Below are 9,467 nucleotides of genomic sequence, written 5' to 3'. Positions count from 1 at the left end.
AGCTAAACTCCATTCAGATCATACATTCATAGATACATAAATAAGCAAATTAATTCATAACAAGAAGTTCTAGATCTGCTATTAATAGGTACCTAAATGCATAGACAAAGAAAAGTACACAAACAAAAGAGTTTGCCCCAACTCTAAAGAAGTCTCTTGAAATCACTCATAAGGAGCAAAACTATTTTACAGTTTAGCCAGAATATTGAATTCAATAATTAGTTACCTCAAGTCCATACAAAGATTCCACACGGCAAAACAATCAAGAAAGATTTTGGCATCCAGTGCTCCCAGAATAGAAAGATTTGATGACTCGAAGATTCTCAACCAAGTAACGGTCTTCGCTATCCTTCTGAAGCCTAGCAATGAATTCTTCGGGCATGTCATACAGAATCAATTCTTCAAGCAAGATAAGCCTATCAATGCCATATGGAAGTAACTTCAGATTCTGACATCTAGACAATGTTAACTTCTTAAGCTCGGGCATTGCTCCATCCTCGACTACCACCATATCTAGCTGATCAAGTTGCTCAATACGTAATACCTTTAGTTTCGTGAACTTTTTGGCTTTGAACTTCATTGAATCCCCAGTGTAATAGCCCACCAACTCTAGCTCTACCAGATTAGGCAAATCTTGGAGCGCCTCTAGTGAGTTGACATCAGCATTCAGTTTAGACCACTTCAAAGCAATCCGAGCTAGACTGTGAAGCTGGGGAATCCACTGTGGTAGACTTTCTAGGCGCCCTGTCAAACAGAGACGTTGGAGATAGCGGGGAGGCCCGGGAGGGAAGTTCAGTTGATCCAAATCAAGATACTCATCTTCGCTTGTTGATCGTACATCAAGTGTTGAAAGCTCTAGCATTTTTTGAATGGAACAACACAATTCTCTTCCATGTTCTCTTTCAAGGTCTACCAGCCCCAACTTACGGAGAGCAATTAACTCTCCCAAGGCTTTAAGGACTACTTTTCTTTGTTTTTTCACCTTAATTAGAAATAACTTCTGTAGGGAAGATAAAGCTCCAATATTGCCTGCAGAAATCTGAACTCCTTGTGCCACTCCAGAAGTCACATCACAACTATAAACTAAAAGATGACGCATATCCTGGAGCGCATAAATCTGTTTTGGTAAGTTGGTCACCTGTGTGCCCTTAAGATCTAAGGTTTGCAAGAATGAAAGATTGCCAATGAACTTTGGAACTGATTTAATATCAGTTTGGCTCAGACATAAGTACCTCAAGAGGGGGAGACCAATAACACAGTCAGGAAAGTTCTTCAAAGGTACACCTAGAAAATCTAACACCCTTAAAAACTTAGAGTTCTTAAACACATTGTCAAGCTCAGAAGGGGAACACTCCTCTCCAAACACTAGTAAGGTACGAACATGACTAAAGTCTCTACCCCTTAATAAATTGATATTGACATTTTGAATTGAAAGACGTCGAATTTTCTCACTTGAACGAGTAGAAATAGGGCAGTTTGGATCCAAAACCGTGATGAAGTTCTCTGCTTTTGAAATGATGAACTCTCGAACAAGGTTCAAAACACGACAGCTCCTTACTCGACCATTAATCTCCCTTGTGGGAGCATGTACCAAATTTCTTCCAATGAGTTCATTCAGATAACTCTCTGCAGCCTCCTCCATTGTTTGTCCTCTTCCTGGCACCACAAATCCTTCGGCTAACCACAACCGAATCAGCCTGTCACGGCTGATTGAATAGTCTTCAGGAAACATGCCGAAGTACAAAAAACAAATCTTCAGATGGCTCGGAAGATGCATGTAACTTGGCTGCAAGACACGGCTAATAATCGAAAGACTAGAGTCAGGTCTAATTTCAGACCCAAGGCTTTCATGTAACTTCTTCCACTCAACTGGAGTTTGTGGCTTCTTTGCCAGCAAAGTAGCAACAGCTGAAATTGCAAGGGGCAGACCTTCACACCTTTTCAGGATCTTTTTAGCCCACTCTTCAAGTTCAGGTGGACAATATCCTGCAGTTTTTCTAAAAGCCTTCTTGCAAAGTAGAGACCAGCCTTTTTTCCATGATAACCCGCTACTCAAATCATGGATATACTCGGAGGACTCAACACGAGAAGAAGCTACATCAGAGTTGCGAGTAGTTATGATTACTTTACTCCCAGGCAATCCTCTTGGCAAAGCATTTGTAATGAGTTCCAGATCTTGTGCTGTCCAAACATTATCCAAAACAACCAAAAATCTCTTTTCCTTCAGATGCATCAGTTCAGCTTTCTGATCTTCTGCTTTAGGAGGCCGTGACAAGTCGATCCAAGCATGGCAATCAAAAAACCGTTGGACCATTGTGCTGTCAAAAACATTCTTCACAACTGTGGTTTTGCCGGAGCCGCCAGGACCTACAACCAAAATAGTCTTGAGCCTTGAATCTTCTTCCATCAACTGTTTGGAGAGTCTTTCTTTAGGCTCCTCAAGGCCTACTATTTCATCTTCCTCAAGAACTTGGTGGATCAAACTATCCCTCTTCCTTGTGCTGGAACTACTTGGTGGCTCAAGAAGTGAATCCAAAGTTGAGAAGGAACTAATTTTCTTTTCAATGTCTTTAATCTTGGTGGATAACTCAACTCTTGCTCTCTTTTCTTCGCGATAGTGCGCAACGTCGTGCAGCTTCTGAGAGAATATGTTGCTGTGGAAATGATGTGGAATCTGAGATATGAACTTGTCAAGGGCATCCTCTATTTCATAAGCCAGACTTTGGACCTCTGCGACACGATTTTGAAGCATTAGGCTGCCTTCATCAATCTCTTCCGAGTCCCCTAGATAGGCTTGCATCCTCCTTAGACATTTCCAGGCTCTTTCAACATCATCATGGATATTATTACTTGGGTCCTTGGACGCGTTTCTTTGGTAGCACAAGCTCATCGCCTTCTCGGCCACCAACAATGATAAAGGAATTGCAAGTTCAGCCATTTTTGGGAAAGAAAAATGTTCAAGTGTTAGAAAATTGCTTCTCAATCTGTTCAAGTTCTGCACCGAGTCTTAGGCAACTGAGATGTAGAGTGCTGGTTACTACTTACTAGAACCACAACCACAATTTCTACAAAATGGCGCGTAGTACTGTAGCACTCGTACACTTCTTAACTACATGCACCCACTATATAATGAAAGTCCAGGTCTTCCCCTACTTACTAGAACCACAACCACAACCACAATTTCTACAAAATGGCGTGTAGTACTGTAGCACTCGTACACTTCTTAATTACATGCACCCACTAGATAATGAAAGTCCAGGTCTTCCCCATGTCAACCCCACTGGCATCCTTTTTGCTGCATTTGAAAAGTCTTGTTCTTCGGTCTTTACCTAACTCAATGGACGAATCTTCATAAAATTTTTGGGTTACTTTGAGAATAATTAATTCTTGCAAAATGTAGATATTATATAGCTTCAACGTCTTTTAAGATAACACTAACGTAGAAAAGGAGGAACTTAAGTTAGAGACAATATTGCTATGTAAATTAATAGTGGCTCGTTACAAATTAAACGACTAAACTACCTAAGCATATCTAAGACTACAAATTAAAACGTTAAAACAGCTCAATCCCATATGGTCAGTAAGGAACAGGGCCACTAATATAGCATAAGACTAAAGTTTGCCTTGAGGAAGTTTCCCTATTAATGAGCATGATTAAGTTGAATGTCTTCTGTGGATTTTGATTTTGATTTTTCAAAGCAGATTTTCTAAACATTTCGGTCAATTCGATATTACCAATTTAAAATATAATCTTACTATAAATTGTACATCACAAAAATCTAATACATGTGACGCAAATATTTAAATTCTTTTTTTTTTTTTGGTCTGTTGGAGAAAAGTATGGTGGCGATGGCGACTTGGGGATTGGCGGGGAGGGTGGGAATTGTCAAGTTTATTTGGTAAGTTGGGACACACCACCAAGTAGAATTGCAACAGGGGACAATAATGGTGTCAATACCAATCCAGCGACGGTGGCGATCATTAGCAATCCTATGATAATATTTTGGCAGCAAATTGTAGGTCGCAATGATTTCTTTTTGAATTTTATTAGTTTTTTTTTTTTTTTGGTCAGTTTGTTAGTTGGGTTCAATAAGTCTCCACTCAATTGAGCTAGGGTTTTGGAGTCTTGATTTCGTCGTTATGTCATTTCTATGACGTTAATTTCGGGAACTATGTGTTCTAATTTCAGTGCATTCTAGTTAGCAACATGATGGTGATTTACCCTCGCACGTGAGCTTGAAATATTTGGACACGGTGCTCGAGAGGGTTCATCTTAATGTTGGTGGTGAGGTTGTATTGTGACACTCGGGGTTGGTTACTATTCTTTGTAGCTAGTAGGTATGGGTGTAAAATTTAGTTAGGGGTTGGACTTTTTTGGCTCATGAATGTCATTTATATTGACGAACCCGTAACTATTGATCATGTTAGGAATGTTTGTCATGGTGTTGCGGCATAACCGGTCATTCCAATGCACTGTAATCTTTTTGGTTATTAATGAATTTTATTTCTTCTCATAATAAAAAATTGATTTTATTCAAAAAAAAAAAATTTGATATTCACAGTAATTATTATTTAAACTACTTTTTATTGTGTAAAATAAAACTCTACAAGAGAAAGCCCATTACGGGAATACGGGCGCTTTCCTATCTTCACGCTGCTCTTCATCCCTCCCCTCGTCTTCTTCGTCTTCTCTTCCTCCCTCTTTTGATATTTTCTCTACAAAAAGTACAATATTGATCCTGATTTAGTGGAAAATCTCATACAACCCGTTATTATCTTCAATTATACCTTCAATTTAGAGTTTTTCTTTTCTTTTCAGGATTTTTTCTTTCAAGATTTAACGTTAAGGTTCATAAGTTGTCTTTCGGTTATTGGGTATTCATATTTTGGATTCCTGCTACTTTTTTGAATGGTTTTTTTTTTTCCGTTGGTCCTTGAGGGTTTTAACTTTTAACATGGGCCTGGTTCTAAATTTAGAGTTTTTGAGCTTGGGCTATGTTTAGGGTTTCTACTAGTTAGGGCTTTAGCTACCAACATATAGATGAGGGATGCGTAAATCCGTCTCGGGACGATGTCACATAATTAACAAGTTGAAAATCTATTTTTGTTGATGTCATTTTTGAACACCAATTATGTAACATGGCTCGATGCTTATTATATGCAATTTTCCTAAAGAAAGCAAACATCAAACTAAACCAAGCAACTGGCAAGAGTGCAAGACCATTGGTTGTTTAATTTACTGAAAACTGAGGTGAAGGAAGACTTCAAATACATGACAGATTTGCAGAGAATATGAGATTAATCTGGTGGAAACGATACGTGGATATTTTTTCCAAAGTCTAAATTACAAATTAAAAAAATTCTACATTCATCTCAATGGAGCCCTTTGAATGTTTCCCATGTAAGCTAACTAGTAGAGTTTCTTTTGGTTCTTAACCTTCCACTCTTTGGTATCAGCTTCAATCTTCTCTTTCACACTTGCATGAAACCCAGGATAAGGCTCATACCCAAAAGTTGATTGAAGAACCACACGCAAAACAAAGTAAGGCCCCATTAGAAGGGCTTTGAGCAAGTTTGTCCATAAGAGCTGGTGCTCTTTTCTCAAAGTTCCCATGGCCTATGAACTGACAGGTCCATCCGAATAACTGACAGCCAGCACAAGCTCCCATGACAAGGAAAACCCTAGCCCATTTGCAAGAAAATTGGCTCCAACCCAATAGAGGACACAAAGCAAAGCTGTTGGAAAAAGTAGTATAATAGAAGTAACAACTCCAACCACAAAATGATAAATATGCAAAAAAATAAGAGTAAAGGAAAAGAGAACACTGGATATAACGTGGTTTGGCAATATGTCTATGTTCACGGGGCATTAACAACAAGAACTTCCACAATGAAATAATGAATAGGTACAATACACAACTTCAAGAACACTACTTGAATGAAACTCTATCTCACTCTTGTTTTGCTATCTAACAATTACTACTCTCTCAACTTAGATGAGATTAGATGAGATGATATGACTAGAATGGGCAAATGACCTCTCAAAAGGAGGAAACCTCTAGATGACTTCAGTAATGCTCTATTCAACCACTTCAATAAATGCTCATTCATGAATCTTCCACATTCATCTCGGTCCATGCACTTCAAATTATAGAACCAAGAGATGTTCCCTCATAAATTCCTTATAGGACACCAAAACACCATTCATGAGTATACCTTGAATTTGGTTTGAATATTTAACAAAAGCAGCTAGAGAACGGGCTTTCTTATTCAAGCAGACATGGAACAAAGCATAGATCAAGCCAGGTTAAAGGAAACCGAAAATTGAACACAAAGCCATGATTGTTGAACTCTGATAGGAGATTGTAGAGAGAAGGTGTGAAGTGGAAGAAAACAAGAACAATGAAAAGTGACGGCCATACAAACATAGTCTATCAAAATGTTAGCAGGGTTGCTGTGATATGCTCCATAGAAGGCAAAGTGCCTTTCAAGACCAAGCAATCCAGTCTTGGCACCCATGAACTAAAAAGGAAAGATTTCCCTTAAAACAAAAATCTGGAAAATAGGCTAGAAAGGAAAATGATACAAATGATTGGGTATTCGAAGAGGGGAGGAAGAACAGTTGAAAAGCCAGAGATCCTAAATAGCACATTTTAACTTCTTGGATGAATTGGTTTGCACTTTGCAGTGCGTCAAGGGTCAATTATAGAATATTGAAAAGTCATCAACCTATGTTCCGTCACTGTTACAGACGAGTGCAGATTAAGAATTTGGAGGCAACCACCATATGACATATTTTTTCTCAACGTTACTTATGTAGCGAAAATAAAATATAGGAGTCAGCAAGTCTATGACATAATATATTTTATGTAAGAAACTGACTCTTCTTTTGGTTCTTGAATTCTACACAACCGATGTACTGATTCAATTGTCAGTTGCGGCCAATAACCAGATCTGCCAAACCGAGTACACCCATCCTTCCAAGACTTCAGTTAATTTTTTTTTTTTGGACCCATTTTGGCTTAGAGGTCAACAGACGTATCCGGGCTGCTCATGAGAAACATTTGTAAATTAAAATGACAAACATATGAATCAATGAATGCACCAAGCTGATGTGGAAGGAGGAACCAATTGCATGCTTAATTAATTTGATTCTGTGAAGCTTGCTCTTTTATCATTTTATTGCAAATGTGAAATGCACAACACTCGCATACCAGACTCACCAGAATTGTGAGAAGCTTGTGGCAAAATGTTTGTTGCAGAGGGTATATAGATTATACAGGACTCCATGTGATACTTGACTTCACTATGGTTATGGATTATGTCCCCACGTTCATCATCCTTCACACCATTTGATACAAATTTCAAGAGAAATTGACTCCTAGCTAGTTAGGTAAATAATTCATATACATATAACTCATATGGATGAATAGGAAACAATACTAATGCAGCATTTTATTTGCAAAACATGTTATAACAGTTCTGTAAAGTTGAGATTTGAGAAGGTCATGGACTCATGGTTTAATGAGTCCATGTCTTTTTCATGGTGCACATAGTGCCACCAACACAAAACCCCGGGCTCACTGGGCCTATTTCTGTAATCTCAGGCTTCTTCTGTGCTGCTTAATTAGCATTTTGATTTGAGCACCAATGGTAGTGGTAGTTGTGGTTTCAACTTCTATAGTATTTTAACAATAATTGCATGTTTCATTCGTTGGCTTTATGTGTCCAAAGTCCAATCAAAGAATGCTTAATTTTTCTCAATTGAAAAAGCGATCACCACATTGGTCCATGCTAATCATACAAAGACAAGCCACGAGCTGCAATTGTATTAGAATAATCAGCTGTAAGAAACAAGAAATGGTTTAACGCGCCCGTAGAATAACTCAGTAAGACAGAAAGGTGATTCTCACGCTCTGCAATTCAGCTTTTGTTATAAATTTCAGCAGCTCCCCGAAAGTTCTCTATCCAATAATACAGAACCACCAAACGGTTCCTAAATCTGCGCTCTATTTTTTCTTTTACGGATTATAATATGGTGGATATGCATCACAGAAGGTTTATGGTGTAAGGGCTTATGGTTTACTGTATAGACTCTTTCATGGAAAAATTCTAAGCTACATGGTAATGGCGAACCAGCTATTTACAGTGCTACTCCAAGTTTAGGAGCTCATCTATCATTAATGAATATACTTCAAAAAACTGTTTTCATGTATGCAAAATTTTATAATATAGTGTGCATGCACCGCAAGTCATAATTTCATTAATCATTGATACTTCAGCATTACTCATCATCCTTAAAAACAATTAACATAGTTTGAATTGGGTAATATACACCAAAACCACCAAAAAAAAAAAATTACAGGATTTTAGATTTAAAAACCAGGAAAATTCTAGTGTACTTGTGGGTATTTCATACCCACATTTACAAAAGTGACAATAAATTTGTTGTCAGAGTGGTAATGTTGAGTCCTATTTTGTGTAATCTTAGTTTTAATAATGGTAATTAAACTTCTTACGACATTGTTACAAGTTTTTGAACAAATTCGTTATCAATGTTGTAATTTTTGTTGTAATCTTAGTTCTAATAATGGTAATTACACTTCTTACGACATTGTTACAAGCTTTTGAACAAATTCGTTGTCAATGTTGTAATTTTTATTTAACTATATGTAAATAGTGTAAATGAATATGGTAATTTTTGTTCTCAATGTTGTAATTTTGGTTCAAATAATTGTAATTTTTTGTTCAAATAGTTGTAAATGAGTGTATGAGATACCCACAAGTACCATAGTTTGTCTCTAAAAACTAAGTGAGGAGGCTTTTTCTTCTAATTTTCTAATTTTCAATATCTTCAAATCTTCTATACTAAATAGTTTGAAATAAGTCCATCTCAATTCAACTATGAAGCCATGAAGGCCCCGAATGTAAACAAAGCATAGGATTATCATATTTAAGAGCTTCTTTCGCAATCTTGTGTGCAACTTTATTGAATTCACTGCTGACATGACTCCAACTGCATTAGTCAAACTGTCTCATAGCCTCCTTAGCTTCATCCAACACGTAGGGGTGTGCAAAATATGGTACAAAAAAGCCAAACTGACCGATAAATATGGTTTGGTTAAGGTATTTTAACTTTAAAAATTGAAAATCGGTTCAATACCGAACCAAACCATTTGTGAACTGAGTTGGTTTGGTTTCACTTGTGCTTAAATCGCAGAACCCGAACCGACCGATATGTTTGAAATATAAGAGAAAAGGTTTTTTTTTATATACACATAATAAATATATATTCATTTGTCCGGTTTGTTCTAAGTAAGTTCTAAATCTCCAGTTATAACTTTATTCTCAAATGATATACTACGTCCCATATTGAATTTAAGGCCCAAAGGCCTTAAACCTTAGTATATAATCGCTACAATTTTTTTTATCCTCTCACATCACATCTCTGATCTTTCAATCTCTCA

The 9,467-nt window shown here is 37.3% G+C and overlaps 1 protein-coding gene across 1 annotated transcript; it reads right to left on the bottom strand.

The window, feature by feature from the left end:
• Positions 1 to 262: 262 nt before the first annotated feature.
• Positions 263 to 2,938, bottom strand: LOC112203422 (disease resistance protein RPM1). The gene has a single exon (XM_024344391.1). The coding sequence runs from the start codon at positions 2,936 to 2,938 to the stop codon at positions 263 to 265; it is 2,676 nt and encodes an 891-aa protein (XP_024200159.1).
• Between the last annotated feature and the right edge of the window lie 6,529 nt (positions 2,939 to 9,467).

The sequence above is a fragment of the Rosa chinensis genome, chromosome 5 (genome assembly GCF_002994745.2).
Source record: "Rosa chinensis cultivar Old Blush chromosome 5, RchiOBHm-V2, whole genome shotgun sequence".
Taxonomy (NCBI): Eukaryota; Viridiplantae; Streptophyta; class Magnoliopsida; order Rosales; family Rosaceae; genus Rosa; species Rosa chinensis.
This window is presented reverse-complemented; position numbering and strand designations above follow the sequence as displayed.